Source organism: Suncus etruscus, chromosome 1, assembly GCF_024139225.1.
Source record: "Suncus etruscus isolate mSunEtr1 chromosome 1, mSunEtr1.pri.cur, whole genome shotgun sequence".
NCBI lineage: Eukaryota > Metazoa > Chordata > Mammalia > Eulipotyphla > Soricidae > Suncus > Suncus etruscus.
This window is the reverse complement of record NC_064848.1, coordinates 206790696-206811234: the sequence shown is the minus strand read 5'-3', so window position 1 is coordinate 206811234 and position 20539 is coordinate 206790696. Positions and strand designations below refer to the sequence as shown.

General features: G+C 63.4%; 1 protein-coding gene across 1 annotated transcript; it reads left to right on the top strand.

The window, feature by feature from the left end:
- The first annotated feature begins 9429 nt into the window (after positions 1-9429).
- On the top strand, positions 9430-15046 carry CBX4 (chromobox 4). Its single transcript, XM_049776240.1, has 5 exons — positions 9430-9563; positions 9755-9798; positions 10906-10971; positions 12653-12719; positions 12833-15046. Exons 1-5 carry the CDS (start codon positions 9495-9497, stop codon positions 14276-14278), a joined length of 1692 nt encoding a protein of 563 aa, XP_049632197.1. The 5' UTR covers positions 9430-9494; the 3' UTR covers positions 14279-15046.
- The last annotated feature ends 5493 nt before the right edge of the window (positions 15047-20539 follow it).

The window sequence follows — 20539 nt, the reverse complement described above, 5'->3', positions numbered from 1 at the left end:
GGCTGTTGTTTAGGGTGTTTCTAGGGTGTTTTTCCATGTTCTCTTATGGTTAGATGTCTAGGGCGGTATATTGTGCTTTCTAAGGTCTGGGGGTCTGCATCATTAGTGTTGAGTTGGAAACAGCCATAACATGCAAACTTAACTTTGAGTTGACAAAATGGAGTCCCTTCACAAGATGCACATGCAATGTTACCTTCTAAACCATTTTCTTATTCCTGGAAGCTTTTCCTTTGGACCTTAAAAGAAATTAAGCACATGTAAGATGGAATTTTATTTCTGAAAGGAAGACACAACAGGAAGTAAGGCACCTGCCTGCCTTGCTGTCTCTGAACATTAGTGGAATCCCTGGCGCCCTACAGGGTCCCCCAAACACTGCTAGAAATTGCTCCTGAATACAGATCTAGATATAAGGCCCAAGCATCAGTGGGTATGGCCAGAGAAGTCAATAAATTACTCATAAGAGGAAGGAGGCTGGCCCGGAGCGATAGCACAGTGGATAGGGTGTGTTAGCCTAGTATGAGGCCTACCTATCGAACCTGGGTTCGATCCTGGCATCCCTTATGCTCCTCTGAGCCCTCCAGGAATGATTCCTGAGCGCAGAGCCAGGAGTAACCCTTGAGTACCACCAGCTGTGACTCAAAAACAAAAACTAGAAAGACAAAGGAATGAGGCAACAGACTGTCAGGCCAGCAGAGAAATTGCCCAGAGCCTCTAAGCTCCCAAAAAACACAGTGCCCAGAATCTTCCCTGGGAGACTGGTCCAGGCTGACAGCTCTGGGGCCTTCTTAGAATGGGGGTGGCAGAGACCCCTCCTTGCCTGGAGACACAGCAGCTCCCAGCCTCACCCAACACCCTCTGACAGAGACACAGCCCAGCTCCACAACTCAACCTCATCCAAGTGTTAATCGGTTGAATTGGTCCAGATTTATGAATCCTGGATCACGTGGCCTCAAAATTCCCTTGTAGTATTGGCTGAGGAGATCCCAGAAAATCAAACGGGAAAGATGCACAGAAGCCCACCATGCTCGGGGAGCCCCAAAAGACACAGAAGCTCAACTAGCACCAACCACGGCCCAGGAAACCCTCAGACACTGACTTTAGTACCACAGGGAGAGAGAGAGAAAACCATCATTTTACATTGACACTCATGGATCTAGGTCATTTCCATTGGCCTTTTTGTTGTACCAAACGATTATGAAGTAAATTTGTTTGTGCCTGTAAGGGGGAAGAATTGGGCGGTGGGTGAGAAATTGGGGATACTGGTGTAGGGAAGGCCCCACTGGTGGTGGAATTTCTGGTGGAACATTGAATGTCTAAAACAACTTGGTAAACCACAGTGTTATAATAAAACAATTTTTTAATGAAGGATAATCAGATCCCAGAGTGATAGCACAGCAGGGAAGGTGCTTGTCCTGTTTGTGGCCAACTAGGGTTTAATCCCCGGTATTTCATGGGGGACCCCTGAGCCTGCCAGGAATGATTCCTGAACAGATCTAGGAGTGAGCCCCAAAACAAGACAGACAAAAAAAATAAATGATAATCAGTCTAGGAAATAGAATTATGTGCTTATCACCAGTATGTTAAAAAAATAAAATATGAATAATAGTAAGACATGGCTGAGGGGCCGGAGTGATAGCACAGAGGTAGGGCGCTTGCCTTGCGCAAGGCAGACCTGGAATAGCTCCAGGTTTGATCCCTGGCATCTCATAGGGTCTTCCGAGCCTGCCAGGAGAGATTTCTGAGCGCAGAAGTAATGCAGGAGTAACCCCTGAGTGCCACCGGGTATACCTCTCAAAACAGACATGGTTGAGAAATAAATAAATATTTACAAGGAAGAGAAGGGGCCAGAGTGATTGCAGAAGATAAGGAGTTTGCCTTAAATGTGGACAACCCAGGTCTGATATTTGGCACCATATAGTCCGCAGAGTACCACCAGCAGTGATTAACTCCTGAGTGCAGGCAGGAGTAAATTCTAAGCATCTCTGGTATGGTCCCATAACAAAACATTAATGTAATTTGAAAAGGAAGGGAGGGTCCGGGAGATAGCACAGCAGAGAAGGTGCTGGTCTTGTATAAGGACCACTGGGCTTGGATCCCTGGCATTCCATAGGGTCTCTGAGCACCACCAAGAGTATAGAGTCAGGAGGAACCTCTGAGCACTGCCAGGTGTGGCCCTAAAGTTGGGGGGGGGGGGAAGGAAGGGAATTCTGATCCATGTCAGACAAATGAGCATCCAAGACAGTATGTGAAATAATCTCCACTAATAGGGAAAATCCTGGCTGACTCCACCTTTTCTCAAAGAAACTTAGAGGCACCAAATCCAGACAAAAGCGGGGTGAGGACCAGGGAATGGGGGAGGAGACAGGTGAGAGGAGAGGGCATGTTCTCTTTGGACTGAGAAGGTTCTGGACAATAGAGCACAGAAGTGTAAAAAACAGAAGGTCCCTCAAATATAGCTTTAAAAATGGTTAAAGGGGGGGAGGCCGGGGCAGTGGTGCAGGGCAACGGACTGCAGTTTAATCCCCTGGCGTCCACATGGTCCCCCAAGCCAGGGGCAATTTCTGAGCGCATAGTCAGGAGTAACCCCTGAGCCTTAACAGGTGTGCTTCCCCCCAAAAAAATTGGTTAAAGGGCGGAGCAATAGCAAAGCAGAAAGGGCTGACCTGTGTTTGATCCCCAGCATACCATAGGGTCCCCTGAGCCTGTCAAGAGTGATTTCTGAGCACAAAGCCAGGAGTAATCCCTGAGCAATGCCTGGTGTAGCCCCAAAACGAAAAACAAACAAATAAAAATGATTAAGATGAGGCTGGAGAGATAGTCCAGGGGTGAAGGCACTTGCTCTGAATGTGGCAGACCTCGGTTTGATTCCTGCATCATGTATGGTCCCTCAAATACTGTCCCTGAGGACTCAGTTTGATTCCTGCATCATGTATGGTCCCTCAAGTACTGTCCCCGAGGACTGATCCCTGGTGCTGAGTCAGGACTGAACCCCCCAAGCAGTGCTGGGTTGGCTCCAAAACCAAAGCACAAAACTGACACAGAGGGGGCTGGGGACAGTTCAGGCTCATCCGCAGAGCAGAGGCCTGGCGTTCAGCCTTTCTACTGGGGGGTGAAGAGATCATTTCCTTTATATGTAATTCACCACATTTCATTTTCTTTTTAAAAGGGAACCAAATGAGGCTGGGGTGATAATACAATGGGCAAGGTTTGCATGTGGCTGACCTGGGTTCGATTCCTAGCATCCCATATGGTCCCCAAGCTTGCCAGGAGTAAGCCCTGAGCACCACTGAGTCTGGCCAAAAAACAAACAAAACTTGGGGCTGGAGCAGTGGTGCAGGGCGTAAGGCGTCTACCTTGCACGCACGCACTAGCCTAGGACGAACTGTGGTTTGATCCCTTGGCATCCCATATGGTCCCCCAAGCCAGGGGCGATTTCTGAGCATATAACCAGGAGTAACCCCTGAGCGTCACCGGTGTGGCCCAAAAGCTAAAAAAAAAAAAAAAAAAAAAAAAAGTTGGGGGAGCCAAATGGGCCTGAGCAACAGCACATCAGGGAGGGCATATTGCCTTGCATGGGTTCGATCCCTGGCATCCCATACACTCCTCCAAATTTGCCAGAAGTAACTTCTGAGCACAGAGCCAGGAGTAAACCCTGAGCACCCCCAAACCCAAACCAAACAAACAAAACAAAACAAAAAGAGCACTTAGCCCCAGCCATAGCACAGAGGGTAGGGTATTTGCCTTGCAGGAGGCCGACCCAGGTACGAGGCCAACCCTGGTCCAATCTCCGCACTACATTTGGTTCCCTGAGCACTGCCAGGAGTAATTTCTGAGCACAGAGCCAGGAGTCAGACCTGAGCATGGCTGGGTGTGGCCCCCAAACCAAAACAAAGCAAAACAAAAGAGAACACTGGGGGCAGGAGAGGTAGTACAGAGGGTAAGGAGGTGCTGAATCGAAAGTGAGCCCTGCCTGAGCACCCCTGGGTGTGGCCTCAAACCCCATCATCATCATCATTTGAAAACCACTTTAGAGGGGCCTGGGAGTGTCGACAGGAGGTGGGGTGCGCCCAGCCCGTTTCGGACTGTTATTTCTGGCTGAAAAAGCAGCAGCTGAATTGGGGGCACTGTACCTGGGGCCTGGCACAGGGTGGAGGGGACCAGTGCCCCTCCCCCTCTTGCCACCTTCCTTCACTGCCCCAGGGTCGGCCCTAGGGAACCCGCCCCCTGGAGGAGGGCGGCGGTACTGCAGGCCTCGCGCCCCCGCCGCGCCCCAGCGCTTGGGGACCCCCAGGTGTGACCGGCTTAGGCGTCCAGGGCGTTGGGGTAAGGGAGAACAAAGGTGACCCCGGGGGTCCTCTAGGCTGTGCCGGGAAACGCGCCTCCAGAAGCACCCTAGGAGATGGGATTCTTGCGCACAACTGGGGTGTCTTTCCAGAGGTGGGGTTGAGGGGACGCGCGCGTCCCGGGAGCACTTGGAGAGGGGGCTGGACTGTGACCCCGTCCCCTCCCTCGGGGACGGGGACCTGGACAGAGCTGCAGGGCAGGCAGGGCGGGCCCGGAAGCGTCGAAGCCGGCCTGCACTGACTACATGGAATCCGGGGGGGGGCTGAGGGGGACCCCAGACGTCCCCCCAGCCGGCCTGGACGCTTGGCACGCGCCCCCCCCGCACCCAGAGGCCGGGCAGAGCTCGACGGGACCACCTACACCCCCGATCGTCACCCCGAGGTGCCCCGCGCGCCCCCTCGGTCCACCCACCCGGGTCCTGCGGGGAGCCCCCTCCCCGACCCTCCCCACCCAGGTGTCCGGCGGGGCTCGATGCGCGCCCGCCCCCCGGGATCGATCGGTGCCGGCGACGCGCGACCGCGGCTCCGAGCCTCCGCCTCCGCCTCCTCCCCCGCCCCGCGCGGGCTCCGGGCTGCGTCCGGGGCCGTTCCGGGCCGCCGCCGCCCTCGGCTCCCCGCCAGCGGGGTGGCGCGCGCGCGCGGCGCTGGGGCGCGCCTGGGGGGCCCCGGAGCGCAGCGCCCCGAGTCCGCGGCCGCACCCGGCGCCGAGCGCGCGGGCTGGGCGAGGCCGGGGGGAGCGGGGGCCGGGATCGGGGGGCCGAAACCACTTCGGGGGTCCGCGATCTGTGCTCCAGCCCCGGGCTGGCCAGGGCGGCTGTCTCCGAGCGAAGGGACCGGGGCTGGGGGGTGGCTAGGGAGGGCCCCGCTCGGATCCGGGGCGCAACGGGGTCTCCCCCACCCCCCGCCGAGCAGAGCGCAGGGCCGGGCGTGCCGGGGCGAACCCCGCGGGCGAAGGGGGCTGGCGGGGAGCACCGGAGCCCGCAAAGCCCGGCTAGGAAAGCGCCGCGCGCGCCCTGGCAGAGGCCGCGCCGCGGCGGCTCGGAAGCCGAGGCGCACCGGATCCCGGGGGCGCATCTCCCTGCGCCGGGAGCCCCGCGGCCGGATGTGGGGCGGGGACCGGGGGGCGCTCGGCGCCGGCTCGAGAGGGGGAGGCCGTGGAGCCGCCGCGGCCGTGGTCGTGGTCGTGGTCGAGCCCGGCGCGCCCCACCTTGCGCGGTGACCCTGCGTGCCGCAATGCGGAGGCGCGGCCTGCAGCGGCCCGTGTGGCCCCAAGAACCCGCAGGGGGCCACGGCGCGATCCCCGCCGGCCCTCCCGCCCGGACCCCCGCCCTGGTCGCCGGAGCCCGCGCAGAAGGGACGCGGGAGCCGGAGGACGGGGGTGTCCGAGTCTCCTGCGCCCCCGCCCCTAAATAAAAGCCGCCCCTTTTCCCGGACCGTGTGACAAAGAGCTGCAAGGTGGGGGTGGGGGCTCGGTGCGGGGCGCCCTAGAAACAAAGCCTCGCTCCGAGAAGGGAATCTGGGGGTGTCCCCAGCAGCCTCCGCGCTCCTGTCCCCACGCACGAGCCCACCAGGGCTGCGCCCATGAAGCCGCGACAGCAAATCCGAATGGAAGCGAGGACCGTGCCGGCCCGGTTCCCCCGCGAGGGCCCAGCGCGGCCACGTCTGATCGGATCTCCTCGAGTGTGGGGAACCCATCTCGGGGCGTCTAGAAAGCACCCCGGGGGTCTGGCGGGGCAGGGCCAGGGACGGCCAGGGCGGGGAGGTGACGGTGGCCCTTGGGTGCGAGGCGGATCCGAACTTGTGGGCTGTGGGCGGCGAGGCTGGGAGTGTCTCTGCCGGAGTCTGCTTCTGGGGGGCTTCTGGAAGGATCCGTTCTTTCCCGGGGTGCCATTCGTGCCCTGGGGCCTAGGACTCAGCGACCAGCGCCCCCACCGCGCAGCTACCATAAAAACCAAGGCCTGGGGGACCCCTGTGGCCCCTCCCGGGGTCGGAGCCCAGAGGAGCCAGAGCGCTGGACTTTTGGGGTGCAGCCAGGACGTTCTGCCCTTCTCCAGCTTAGCAGGGGGGGGGACTGACCCCGGTTGGGAAGGCCAGACCGCTCTGTCCTGGTGGGATTCCCGGGGACATCCTGGTGCCAGGCAGGGGCCCCAGCTGAAGGCGCTGGGAATACCGGGTTTGGGGCTGGACTTGCCCCCAGGGCCAGGACTGGGTTGGAGCTGCAGGGGACACCCCAGGGCAGTTCCCAGAAAGCACCGGAAGGAGTGTGGTAAGGGGGCTTCCAGAAGACCCCCCCCGTAACTCCCCACCCAGCCCCAAATCCTGTCCTCTCCTCCCTGGATCTCCGGAGAGTCGGGGCCTGAGTGACGCAGCCCTGGCCGGTGAGGAGTGACCTCTGTCCAGCCTCTGAGGCCTCGGTCCACATTCTCACCGCCCCCAGACCCTCCTGGAGGAAGAGTAAATAACAGCTTGGGGGTGTGGGTGCAGCTGCGCTATGCAGGGCCAGTGTCCTGCCTCTCTGAGTCCGGGGAAGAAAGGATAGAGGCAGGCACTGGGGTCTTTGGGGGGGGGGGTGTCTGAGAACTCTGAAAGGTCCCTTCCAGCCATCTCCACCGGGGAGGACTTTAGGGCCACCCTCCCCCCCACCTCGCTGCTGGCCCACCCCTGTTTGACTGACTTCCCCCTGGGGCCCCCAGATGCCAAGGTGTGGCCCCAGAGCGGGAAAACAGAGCAGGGAGCACAGCGGGGGGGAGCGGGGGCTGGCGGGTGGGACACCCCCTGGCTTCGCAGGTACTAAGGCTGTTTCCCCCCAACCCACTTGGCCCCTGAGCTGGATGCCTGTGGGAAACGCCCACTAGACACAGACTTTCCAGGGGAGTTTCTGCAGAGGAGGCTAGAGGGAGAAGGGAATCTCAGCCCTGACCTCCCTTCTGGGGACGTGACTGGCAGACTAGGTGGGGACAGCTCCCCCCAGTCCTAGGCACACGGGCAGCTGCGCGGCTCAGTCGGGGGTGGGTGCTGTCCTGCCCCCCCTCCGGGCTTCCCAAGCTGGCCTGGGGGGCTTCCTGACCATCGGTGATGTACGTGGCCAGAAGTCCCCTCTCCCTGAGCAAGAAGTTGGGGGAAGGAGGACAGGGAATACCCCGTTCCTAACACTCCTAACACTCTCCTCCCTTAGCTCCTGGCCACCCTACCCCCAGCCCCTGCGGCCACGCCAGGCCGGTGACACTTCACCGAACGCCGCTGATCCGGGGTTTTGGGGAACCTGGAGGGGCACTGGCTGCAGTCACAGCCCATCTGTGAGCCTCCCGAACCCCAGTACCCACGGGAGGCACCCCGTCTCTGCCTCCCTCTGAGGCCTCTTAGCCCCTGCGGCGGCAGATCCGAGGTGTGCAAGTGGCCAGACTTGGTGTGCCCCGGCACCACAGCCCCTTTGCAGGCTGCGCCCGCCCAGGATGCGGCGAGACACCCCGTGGGGTGGGATGGGGGAAACTGGAGGTGGGTTTGCGGACCTCGCCCTTCCCGACAGTCCCCACCCAGCGCACGGCCCTGAATCGGGGAGACCCAATGCTTCTTTGCTCGCTCTTAGCTCGACTCTGGCCCTTTTTCTTTCTCCTTCGACGCCAAGCTTCCTGCTCCAGAGAGATGCAGGACACCCCCTGGCAGGCGCGCCCTTGCCTGGGTCCCTCCCGGACAACCCCATCCCCAAATGCTGGACCCCACGGAGCGCGCGCGGCCCACGGTGGCGCCCTCGGGAGGCCGCGTGGCGCGCAGCAGCTCCCTCCGCCGGACGCCTGGACGCGTCGCGTCGCCGCCGCCGGAGGTGCCAAGCTTCACGCGCGACGGGTTCTCCGAATGTGTTCCCAGAATGCGTCGCCTCGGCCGTGTGGGCCCGGGGTCGCGCGTTGGAGAGGGCGGCGGGGGCCCCGAACCCCTCCGTCGTGCGCCCCAGGCCGGCCTTGCTCTCCCTCGGCCTGGGCGCACGCCCTTCCCGGGGCCCCAGGCGGTCCGGTGCCCTGCCCTGCGCCCCTGCCCGGCCCGGCGGAGCCAAGCGTCTTGGGGTGGTCCCCGCGGGCATGGACCACCCGCCCCGCCCAACACCAGAAGAGGACCCGGGCGTTTATAAAAACGGGGAGCCCGATCGAGGCCGGGGAGAAGTGACGCGTCCCCTCGGGTGTGCCTCCTTCGCTCGGGGGGCCCCTGACCGTCTCCTGCGCCGGGGGCCCTCGCCCGCGTCCCCTCGGCGCTCGGCCCGCGGCTCCTCGGCACGGCCCCGGGGCCGCGGCCGCTCGGCCTGGCGCTCCCTTGCCAAGCCTCTCCAAACACCCCACGGCGCGCGCGGCCTCCGGAGGCGGGGAGCCCTCGAGGTGCCCCGGCCTGGGTTCCCGCCCCCTGCCGGCGGCTCCCCGCGCGCCCGCACATGACGCAATTCGGTGCAACTGGAAAGTGGCGGCGGGGACGCGTCCGTGGCCCCCAGCGGGGGTCCCCCGGGCGCGCGAGGGCGTGTAGGGGCTCGGAGAGGGGCCGCGCGCGGGCCGGACGCTGCGGGGGGCCTGTCACGCGCCCCGCTCGGACCCGTGCGCCTTCCCTCCTTCTTTCCTCCCTTCCTCCCTTCCTTCCCGGTGCCCGCGCCCTGTGTGCGCCCTGCGCGCAGCAGCCTCGCTTTGCGCCCGGGCTCCGGGCTCCGGGCTCCGGGCTCCCTCCCTCGCGGCACCTCCCGGGCGGGCGGGCGCCCTCCTCCTCCCTCTTCTCCTCCTCCTCCTCCTCCTCCTCCTCCTCCCCCTCCCCTCCTCCCGCCCTCCTCGCCGCCCCTCCCGCGCTGGGCCCGGGGCCTCGGGTAGGCCGGGCTGCGCCAATCCCGGCGGCGACCCGCCCCCTGACGCCGAGCCCGGCCCGGCGCCGCCCCGCCCGCTGACGTCCGGATTTGCATGAGTTCTGGTGCCGCCGCCGACCGGCCGCAGTTGTCTGGGCGAGCGGAGCCGGGGGTCGCGCGGGCGTGCGTGCGGGCGGGCGGCCGGGCTGGGCCGGGACTGGGCCGGGGCGAGGGCGTGGGCGGCGGCGCCTGGGCCCGGGGCGGCAGCCGGACGCCGGCGGGAGCCTGCAGCGTCTGCAGCCGCGCTGGCCGCCCGCGCCCCGGCGCGCTCGGGCTCGGCCATGGAGCTGCCAGCTGTGGGCGAGCACGTCTTCGCCGTGGAGAGCATCGAGAAGAAGCGGATCCGCAAGGTAGGCGGGCGGGCGCGCGGGGCCGGCGGGCCGGCCGGGCCTGGCACGGCGCGGCGGGCGGGCTTGGCACGGGCCGCGGGCGAGGGGGTGGGGAGGCTGCGGGCCGGCGCGGGGGATCCCGCGGAAGCGCAGCGCGGCGCTGGTGGGGTGCGAGCGCGCGCGCTGCTCACCCTCCTCCCTTCCCCGCGCAGGGCCGAGTGGAGTACCTGGTGAAATGGAGAGGCTGGTCCCCCAAGTAAGTCGCGCCGGGCCGCGGGGCGGGCGGCGGGTGGGCGGCGGGAGGAGGCCGGGGAGGCGGCGGAGGGGGTGGGGAGGCCGGTGGCAGGCGCCGGGGAAGCCGCGCCGGGCCCCGGCCCGAGCCCCGCGCCCCGAGTGGCCGCCGCTCCGCTCTCCGGGAAATGCCATCAGTAATTTATGCGCCCGGAGGAGAGGAGCCGGCCGAGCGGGGAGGCCGGCGCGGCGCGGGCGGCGGGAGGGAGGCGCGACGCCGACTGCTGTGCTGCAGCAGAAAATGGCTCCTTTCCCCTTTCCCTCCGCGCACGGCTCCATATTGCAAAACCAGAACGAAGCAAAAAAAAAAAAAAAAAAAAAAGGGAAAAGCGACGAAAATGCCATCGGGCACCTCTGGGCTCCGCGCGGCGCAGGCAGGGGGACAGGGAGAACGGGCGGCTGGCAGGGGCTGGCACTGTCACGGCGGCGCTTTGGGTGCGGGGATAGATATATAGATATGTTTTTTTAATTCGAAATGCGAACGCACCGGATGGAGCCTGGCGCGCGCACAGACACACACACACACATTTGCACAGACACACATACACACACACGGACTTATGTTGTTTTGTGGGTGCCTGGGGATTTGGGGGGTGTCCGCCCGTGACAGCGGGCGACGGGGGGGCATGGGAGCCCTCGGCCCATGGTGATCGGATTAGGGGTCAGATGGAGAAGGGGCCGGCCGGGAGGCGACGTGGGCGGCTGGGCCATCGCCATTCAGCTGCTTTGCATCCAGGGCTCCCAGGGGCTGCGGCAGGGTCTCTGGAGCCGCTTGAAATTCTTGTCAACTGCGACATGCCCTGCTGGCCGCTCCCCCCAGGCCCTGCGCCCCGGCCTGGCCGCCCTGGTGGGATTGCTTTGACTTGGCGGTGGCAGGCCGTGGGTTCCCGGCTCCCGGCCTCTGGGTCTGGCCTGCAGAAACCCACCACCCCCTATTGCTGACCCAGCGTGTAGACAGAACTGAGGGGGGGGGAATCTGCTCACTGTTGCCTGCCCCGCGGTGCAGACAGAGCCGGATCTCGGCTGCCCGCCCCACTCTTTGACGGGTGTCCCCTGCTTCTTCCCCCGCAAGATACAACACGTGGGAACCAGAGGAGAATATTTTGGACCCCAGACTGCTCATCGCCTTCCAGAACAGGTGAGTGACTGCTGGTGGCAAGTGACCTAACCCCAAGAGGGCACGGCCCCTGGAGGGGGAGAGTGAGGGGGAGAGAGGGGAGGGAGGGTGGCCCCCCAGCCGACAGCCCCACCCCCAACACCCGGGTGTGAGCTGGCCACGCTGCGGCCTCCACTTGCTTCTCCAACGTGCGTCCTTGGCGGTGGCTGCAGGCTAGCCTGTGGGGGCGGGGCAGAGCCCAGGCCTAGAGGCTGGTGGTGGTTTTTTTCGGGGGAAGAGGGGGCTAAGTAAGGGTGCTGGTGGGGGAAGACCAGGAGTTTCGAGAACTTGGGGCTGCACCCGGATCTCTCTTGAAGGCCCCCCCAGCCTAGGTGGCTTTCGCCGCAGGCAGCCTGGCACAGTCGCAGCCACCTGGCAGGCCAGCACGGGGACTGGCATTGTGAAACCGCAGGGCAGCGCCGAACGTCTTGGTGCTTAACCTGTTGGGGGTTGGGGGAAAGTTGACAGCCAGAAGCGCCCTTCTCTCCTTCCCCTGCCCCCCAGGAGTCCAGGGTGGGTGGGTGGCAAGGGCAGACTTAGGGGTTCCCCTTTGGCACCAGGAAACCAGGTGGCCCAAGCCCCGTTCTCAGGGGCTGAGCCTAGCCCCAGGGGATGGGACATCGAGGGGGCATCCAGCTAGTGGCTCAAGTGATGGGACAGCTGGATGGCATGCCTGGTTCTGTTTTGGGGGGGGCGGGACGAGGGGGGTTCCCCCTTGAATTCTGCATCATTTCAAGTTAGACATCCTTGCAGCACTCAGACCCCCGGGTGGACAGCCCCGCGGGGAAGTCCTTGCTCCAGTCTTGAGGTGGGGTGGGGGGGCGCGGGCTGCAGGGAGGGGACCCGCCCCCCTGCACCTGGGATCCCCAGTAACCATGTCAGCGGCTGATGCCATGTTGCATAATGGGTCCCCCGAGAGGCTGGCACTGGCTGTTGCAATGACACGCAACTTTAGAGTCAGGCAGGCGCCCGGTCCCCCCTCCCTGCCCCCAACCCGTGGGGCTCCCGCGGCTGGGGGGGGCCCCCCACTCCCACCCGTGGAGTGTACCTAGGGTGGCCACAGCCGAGGCCCCCCAGGGCGCGGCTGCTTTGTGGGGGGCGCTGGAGAGGCGCCCCCGGCTCCCGCGGAGAGCTGGGGAATGCCAGGACCGGCTCCCTGGCCAGGCCCCTCCTCCAGCCGCGGGCGGAAGTCTCCGGGCTGGGCTGGCCGCGCGGCTTATTAATAATTGGGAAATCGAGGGGCCTCGGGGAGGTCCCGGGCCTCCGCCTGCTCCGAGCTGAGCCGGTTCACCTGCCAGCAGCGGGCCAACCTGGGGCGGGGCGGAGGTCAGTCTGGGCTGCCGGTCCACCCACCACCTCCACCCCCCAGCCGGGCCCCTAATGGGTCATTTGCCGCCCTGTAAACTGGGGCGCAGCCCCTCCCCCTGCTCGGGGCCTGGGCTCGCTCTGCTCCGGCCTCCGCGCCTGTCCTCGGAATCCTAATGAGATCATTAGCATCCCGGGCCTCCGAGGGCTCACCTCGGGGGCTGCAGCCCCTCGCCCACACTCCGCCCACACTCCCCACGCTGCAGCCCAGCCCTCTCCGGCCTGGCGGGGGTGGCTTGGGGCTACAGGGGAGGAGGAGGTGGCCCTGGGCTAACCGTCCCCCTCTGTCCACCCCCAGAGAACGGCAGGAGCAACTGATGGGCTACCGAAAGAGAGGCCCCAAGCCCAAGCCGCTGGTAGTGCAGGTAACCGGGGGCCCCCAACTTGACCCCATCAGGGAGGGAGGGGCGGGGCCCCCCACATTCACGCAAGCCCCTTCCTCCTCGGCTCCCCCTCACTCGCTGCGCCCCTTCCCCAGGTCCCCACCTTCGCCCGGAGGTCCAACGTGCTCACCGGCCTCCAGGACTCCTCGGCCGACAACCGCGCCAAGCTGGAGCTGGGCGCACCGGGCAAGGGCCAGGGGCACCAGTATGAGCTCAACAGCAAGAAGCACCACCAGTACCAGCCGCACAGCAAGGAGCGGGCGGGCAAGCCCCCGCCGCCGGGCAAGGGCGGCAAGTACTACTACCAGCTCAACAGCAAGAAGCATCACCCCTACCAGCCGGACCCCAAGATGTACGACCTGCAGTACCAGGGCGGCCACAAGGAGGCTCCCGGCCCCACCTGCCCGGACCTGGGCGCCAAGAGCCACGGGCACGGCGCGGGTGCCAAGGGCTACCTGGGCGCGGTGAAGCCGCTGGCTGGGTCCGCCGCGGGGACGCCCGGCAAGGGCTCCGACAAGGGCCCCCCCAATGGCCTGGCGCCCGCTCCCAAGGAGGCCGTGACCGGCAACGGGATCGGGGGCAAGATGAAGATCGTCAAGAACAAGAACAAGAACGGGCGCATCGTCATCGTCATGAGCAAGTACATGGACAACGGGATGCAGGCGGTGAAGATCAAGTCCGGGGAGGCCGAGGTGGACGCGCGCTCCCCGGGCAGCCACAAAAAGCGAGCACCCGACGAGCGCCACCCCCAGACGGACAGGACTTTCAAAAAGGCCGCAGGGACGGAGGAGAAGAAGGTGGAAGTGGCCGCTACCAAGAGGCGCGAGGAGGACACGCCCGGCCCTGGACTGACGCAGCCCCAGGACACCGGCGGCAGCGGCGGCGGTGGCGCCCGCAAACTGTCCCCCGCCACCAAGGAGGCCTTCGGGGAGCAGCCCCTGCAGCTCACCACCAAGCCCGACCTGCTGGCCTGGGACTCGCCGCGGGGCGCACACGCGCCCCCCTCGCACCACCACCATCACCACCACCACCACCACCACCACCACGCGCTCGGCCTCAACCTGGCCCCCTCGCGCAAGCGCTGCCTGTCAGAGACACACGGGGAGCGCGACCCCTGCAAGAAGCGGCTCACGGCGCGGAGCATCAGCACCCCTGTCTGTCTGGGGGGCAGCCCGGGGGCCGAGCGCCCCGTGGACGTGCCCATGCACGCCGCCGCCGCCTCCGCCCTCCCCGCGCAGCCCGAGGTCATCCTGCTGGACTCGGACCTGGACGAGCCCATTGACTTGCGCTGCGTAAAGACGCGCGGAGAGGCCGGGGAGCCTCTCCTCCCCGCAGCGCTGAGGGTCAAGCCGGAGGCGCCCGCCACGGTGGTGGCAGCGGCAGCATCGGTGGAGGCTGCGCCTGAGAAATCCCCCGCCGAGGCCCAGGACGAGCCCGACGAGCCGCTGAGCGGATTCAAGCCCTTCTTTGGGAATATAATCATCACCGACGTGACCGCCAACTGCCTCACCGTCACTTTCAAGGAGTACGTGACGGTGTAGCGCGAGCCATCGACCGAGCAGTGCGGGTGTGGGAAGGGGACCCCAGTTCCCTGGAGGGGTGAGGGGTGGGGACAGACGCCCGGCTAGCTGGCTGGACATTTCTTCGGGCAGGAACCATCCCCACCTCCACCCCCACATCCCCTCTCCTGGGAGCGCTGAGGGTGCCCAGGGGCGCCCCCAACCCCAGCTGGAGCGAGCGGGATGCGGGGCGCCAGGCCAGGGCCGCGTCCAGAGTTCTAGTATTGCTATTTTAACTAACCGTGCTGACTTGTTTTAAGTGCAGGCTTGTACGTGGTGTTATTGAAACGTATTGTTTGAGCTCAGACGGGCCCCCCTCGGCCATCCCTCCACCTTACCCCCCCACCCCTTTTGGGCTGATATATATATATATTTATTTGTAGGTATTTATATATTGAAATATAAAAACCTAGATTTATGGAGTTTCCTCTAGATCATGTTATATTCTATACCAGACAAACTATTTTCTGTTGCTCCTCCCTCGGTTAATATTTGGGTCCATTTCCTACCCACCACCCCACAATCCACCCCCCCCCCGCCAGGATTCGCAGACTAGTCACCTTGGTATATATTTTTTGATACTGTCCACATGGATGTGTTGTTTCTATGTGCAAAAAAAGAAAAAAGAAAAAAAAGTTTGTTAACCGGCTAAACGAGCTCTCTAGAAACTGCTGCTACTAGGAATGTCTAAACGATGCTTCGGGTTCTTACCTGCTTGAATGTACATAGTAAAAAGGAGGTTTGAAGGTGCCCTGTGCTTGTCTGAGGGGGTCTGCGCCCCGTTCCTGCCGTCGGGGTGCCCGGTGGAGATCTGCCTACCCGCCGGATACCCAGTGCCCGGTGCCTGGTCTCCCGGGATGAAGCCTGAGGGGCGCACACGTACCCCCAGCCCCGGGTTGGGGAATTCCTACAGGGGCGCGCGCACCGGCAGCCCTGCCGGGCTCCAACTCGGGGTGCGGCCGCTTGCTCGCTCGCCCGGTGGGCGCGGGCTCCGCTCTAATCCCTGCCCGGCAGGGCCGGTTCGGCGGGTGGGACGCTCCCACCCTGTCCGTCCCGCGTCCCTCCCTGGCTGGCACGGCCCGGCACCGCCCCGCCGAGCCGGCCTCTCCGGCCTCTCCCCGGAAACCAGCCGGCCGGAGGCGCCCAGCGGCCGGTCAGGGGAAGCTCCGGCGTGGAAGGGGAGGCCCGGACGAGCAAGGCCGGCCCACCCCCCACTTCCTCCGAGGGGAGACGTGGGAGCCCGGCTCCAAGGCGCCCCTCCGCGCGCCTGGGGCCCTTGGCACCCCGGGCCGGAAGGGGTTAAGTGGGGAGCGGGGAGCGCGGGAGCTCCGGAAGCCGAAGCCCGGCAGAGCCGACACAGAGACCTTCCCCCTGCTGGGGTGGCCCGGCCCGAGCTGGGGCTGCGGGCTCTGGGGCCCCGGGCCCGGTGGGCACCGGGCAGGGCGGGACCCGCAGCAGGCGCGCGCACTGGGCAGGGCCTACGGGGCCGTCGCGGGGGCGGGGGCGGCGGGCGGAGACCCTAGGCTGAAAGCGGCCAGTGTGGCGGGTGTTGGCGGCGGGCCACGGCGGCCTGGGGGAGGGGAGGCAAGTTCTTAAAAACAACCCCCAAATTAAGAATTCTTTAAAAACCCGGTTTGGGAGCTGGTGGCTCGCCTGTGGGTGCCTCCCCCCAGCGCACCCCTGCGCCCCTCACCATGGGTCCTGCGTGCCTTTAGCTACCTGGGAGTGCACAATCGGCGGTTCCCACTGCTCCTGGCCCGCTGCCCACCCCACCCGGAATCGGGTCTGCCCTTCCTGGCTGGGGCACAAAGGCCCATGCAGGCAGGCACGCTGGCTCCCTGTCCCCCTGCGCCCGCAGGGGCCCCACCCCGGGTGCCACAGTGGGTGATTGGAACCTTCGCAGCGGCAGGGGGGTGTTCTCCAGCCCAGTGGGTGGGCCTGGGTGGCCAGAGGCAGGGAGGGAGAGGGGTGACCCAATGCCCTGGGTCAGGGAACATGGGGTGGTGAGGTGGTGAGAAACCCCCCCAGCCCACAGCCCCAGGGGTTCTGAGGGGCCCCACCTGCTCCTGAGCAGGACAGCGTTGAAATCACCACGCAGGGGATATTGGGGGCAATGCTCTCGCCTTGCCAGGCATCTGCCCTCTTCAAGGCTGCTCCTTATCCTGCTGACCCCACACAGCTGTGTCTGCCACCCCCCTTGGAACTAGCCCAATAGCACAGAAAGAACAGGCCAAGCCGGTCTCCTAGAGAAGATGCCCGTCATCACGGGTCAGTGCTGGGCAGAACTGTCCTCAGAGGCACTGGGGGGGGGGGGCACTGTGTGGGAGCCGGATTTAAGAAGCACCCTGGATCTCCCTGCCAGGAGTCCAGAAGGTCTGTCTGTGTCTTTTCAGGGATGTTGTGATTCCGGGAGCCCAAGGGTCACCCCACTGCACTGAGGTGCCCTTGACCATGGTGGCACCAAGTGGGGCCTAGGAACCTGAATCTTTGGTGAGGCTCTCTGTGCACATGATGTCACCAGACAAAAAGGGGGGGACCAGAGGTTGCTCCATGGGGCCCATGCACTAAGGATCCTCTTCACCTCTGTCCGAAAACCTAGAAGATTTCAAGAGGATGGGATGGGGGGATCAGAACTGGAGGACAGTGAGGAGAGTGTTTGCCTTGCACACAGCCAACCCAGATTCAATCCCTGGCATCCCATAGGGTCCCCGGAGCCAGCCAGGAGCAACCCCTAAGTGCTGCTAGCTATGGCCCCAAAACAAATCAAAAATCCCCAGCCAAAACCCAGAACCCCCTCCCATTTCCTACTCTCCAGGACAGGATTTGGGGGAGGTGGAATTGGGTCACCCCCTAAAATAAAATCAATGTTGGTCTGGCAATAGTTCATAGCCCAGCCAGGCCCCCCACAACTGATGACCAACCAGATGATGATGAGCTAGAGAACAGACCAGTGTGTGTTCTGATGGGACCCCAATACAGGCCCCAGCCCCCCCCCTTGCCATTGCCAGCACTGCTATAATGGAGTATGTGTTGATCCCCGTCTGGGCCCCTTAGTGGCCTCCTGGTTTCAGAATTACCTTGTGGGGTTCAGTGGAGCCAGTGCAAGTCTAGAGGGCTGGTCTGGGAGTGCAGGGGCAGAGAGGAGGTCATTGAAGGGCCAGCCTCAGAGCACACACATACGGCCCCCACATCTCTACTCCCAGGGAGCCCCTCCTTGCTGTGTGGTGCTCCCCCCCAGGGTGGGTTACTGTGTGCTCCACGTGGTGCGGAAGAGGAGGGGCATAGACATGAACAGGAGCGTTTTGGGGCCAACAGCAGTGCCACAGATGCCCACGCAGGCCTGGTGCCCCCTGGGTTCTTCCAGCCTTTCCCAAGACCAGTTGGACCTGAGCATCTGCACATCCGGGGCCCCCTGCTCCTGACACACCTTTCACACACAGACCCCAAAGTGGCCGGGTTCTGTGCTTACCCCGTGGGGCTGGGCACAGGCATCTGGAGCTGAACATGGCAGTGCCCCCTCGGTGCTGGGCTGTTGTGCTAGAGCTCTGCGTGTGTGTGTGTGTGTGTGTGTGTGTGTGTGTGTGTGTGTGTGTGTGAGTCTGTGCACGTGTCAGTGTGTGACGTGTGAATGTGTATATATGCATGCATGTTTGAGTGTGTACACATGTGATTGTGTATGTGAGTATGTGTGAATCCTGTGGAGGGTCCTGAGGTCACCCAGGGTCTCAGCATGCCCCCTGCCCTACAACCACAAAGAGGGTCCACAGCTGGGTAAGCTGATAGGGTAAGCTGTGTGCCCTGCACCTGCCTGCCATATAAGCTGCTCTGGGGTGAAGGGTCTCTGCCGACCTGTTACCCCCTGGCCCTTGTGAGGTCTCAGCCCTTGGGGTCTCAAACAGCTGAGACTGCTCCTGCCTCTTCTTCCTTGGAGCAGTGCTGGGGCCCAGGGCCACATTAGGGGGTGCCATGACTGGAACCGGGTCTCCTGAGCAGGTGTGTGCTGGAGCAGGAGCCACTCCTGGCTCAGGTCTGGGCTTTGACGGTTGCAGTGATTTGAAGACCCCTGTGTCCAGGCCTGGGGGGCTGCAGGAGGAGGGACCGGCCCATGCTCACATCAGAGCAGGCACACCGGGGCCTCCATGACTGCTGTGGGGGCTCGGGCCTCCCTCTCACTCGCCCTGTGGAGGGTCTTTCAGAGCGCTGCCTGGCCAGGCCCCGCCTGCCCCCCCCCCCCGCCCGCCCAGGTGTCCCGTAAACCCTGGATTTCCTCCTTTCCGCTTCATCCGAGAAATTCTTCTCTAATTCCATGGTATCTGGTTTCTCCTGTGTCTCCACTCGGGCAGCCCCAATGGCGGGCCACAGGCAGAGGGTCCCAAGAATGGCGTGAAGCCCCCCAATCGTCACTGCCCTGTCACCCCAACCACGGCAGGCAGAGCAGGAAAAGGCTGCCCTGCCAGCGTCCCCAGGGAAGGGCAAATGCCAACTGGGCCCCAGAGGCACCCACATCCCTCTGGGTCCCCAAGCCCTGCTGTTACATGAGGAAGGACAATGCTGCCAGCCCCTCTTTGGGGGTGCCAGTGGACACCCCCGAGGCAATGCAGCCTGGCCCATCCAGGTGCAGTTGGGGGACCCTCTCTGGCCATAGCCAGAGTCCCAGGTCAGTGGAGCCTCCAGGGCTGAGACTGAGACTCCCCAGCCCAGCTCGCCTCATCCCTGACTTACACCCCCTCTCCTGCATTGAATATTATTTATTTTCAAACAGCCTTGTTGCACACTCCCCACTGCTCATTCCTGCCAGTGACCAGCAATGCAGGGATGGATGTGAGTAGAGTGGAAGGATGATGGGGGGTGGGGGGTGGGATTTGGCTCTGGCTCCTACCAAAGGGCCAGCCAGGGCCTTCTCTTAGGATTTGGGGACAGGCTTTGGCACCTCCAGGCCTGGGACTCCTGAGAGAGGTGGCTGCTCCCTGCCCTGCTATGCAGGATAAGGAGCTGTCTGGGGGGCTGGGCTGATGGACCCCTGAGTCCTGAGCTGCAGGCAGGTCCTTGCAAAGGCTGCAGGCTTTCTCCTCCAAGTCCCTCCCAGTGGGGCTTGTGCCCACCTGGGGCACCTGGGCAGAGGGTGGAGGCACAGGAACTGCAGGTGGGGCCCTGGGTTTGATTCCAGGTACTGCAGGTGTGATCTCCAGTTTTTTTATTTTTTATTTGTGGGCCATACTCAGGGGTTCTCAGGGGTTCCTCCTGGCTCTGCACTCAGGAATCACTCCTGGCAGGCTCCGGGGACCCTATGGGATGCAGGAGATTGAACCTGGATTGACCGAATACAACACAAACGTCCTCCCTGCTGTGCTCTGGCTCCGGCCCAGCCCTGGATTATAAGAACTGAAAAATTTAATCAGTGAAACAGAAACTGACCAAAGGGCCGCGGTCTGGCCCAGCCATGTCAGCCTCTTTGTTCAAGAGAAACTGTCCCCTGTCTAGTCGGGGCTGTGAGACCAGTGATGCGGGGGCCTGCCTACACACACACAGGCAGGGGCCAGCATGTCCGGCTTCTGCTGCTGGACAGCGGTGAGGTTTGGGCTCTCCCTGAACACGGCCTCCGAGTGAGCCCAGCCCTGCCAAGTGGCCAAAAGCTCCCACTCAGCTGTGCTGGGCCTGCGGGTGTGTGTGTGTGTGTGTGTGTGTGTGTGTGTGTGTGTGTGTGTGTGTGTGTCTGTGTGTGTCTGTGTGTGTCTGTATGTGTGTCTGTGTGTGTGTCTGTGTGTGTGTCTGTGTGTGTCTGTGTCACTTGAGGGACACCCACACGCTGCACCCTGGAGTTGCCAGTCACCCTTGGTGGAGGACAGTATGGGGTAAGCATACCCCAGGAAAGTCAGGGCCTGCTCATATTTGAGGGGACAAAAGAAAGGACTCAGAGATGAGACGGAGTTGAGTTGAGGAGCTGGAGCCGTAGCACAGCAGGGAGGACATTTGCCTTATACTGGCCGACCCGGATTCAATCCCCGGCATCCCATAGGGTCCCACAAACACCGCCAGAAGTGATTCCTGAGCGCAGAGCTGGGAGTCAGCTGAGCACTATTGGGTGTGGCCCCCAAACAAAACAAAACAGAAAAAAGAGGGGTGTGCAGGGAGAGCTGGTGACAAATAAGGAAAGCAGGTGCGGCCCCGGGGCGAGGCACTGAACCAGGACTGTCCAGATGCCATCACCAACCAGCAGACAACTCCTCTCCCCTCCCTCCCTGC

Excerpts from the sequence above, each read along its gene's own strand:
- CBX4 (XM_049776240.1), top strand. The coding sequence starts at position 9,495 with ATGGAGCTGCCAGCTGTGGGCGAGCACGTCTTCGCCGTGGAGAGCATC. Across the intron at positions 9,799-10,905 it reads TGGAGAGGCTGGTCCCCCAA|ATACAACACGTGGGAACCAG; the intron begins GTAAGTCGCGCC and ends TTCCCCCGCAAG. Across the intron at positions 10,972-12,652 it reads CTCATCGCCTTCCAGAACAG|AGAACGGCAGGAGCAACTGA; the intron begins GTGAGTGACTGC and ends GTCCACCCCCAG.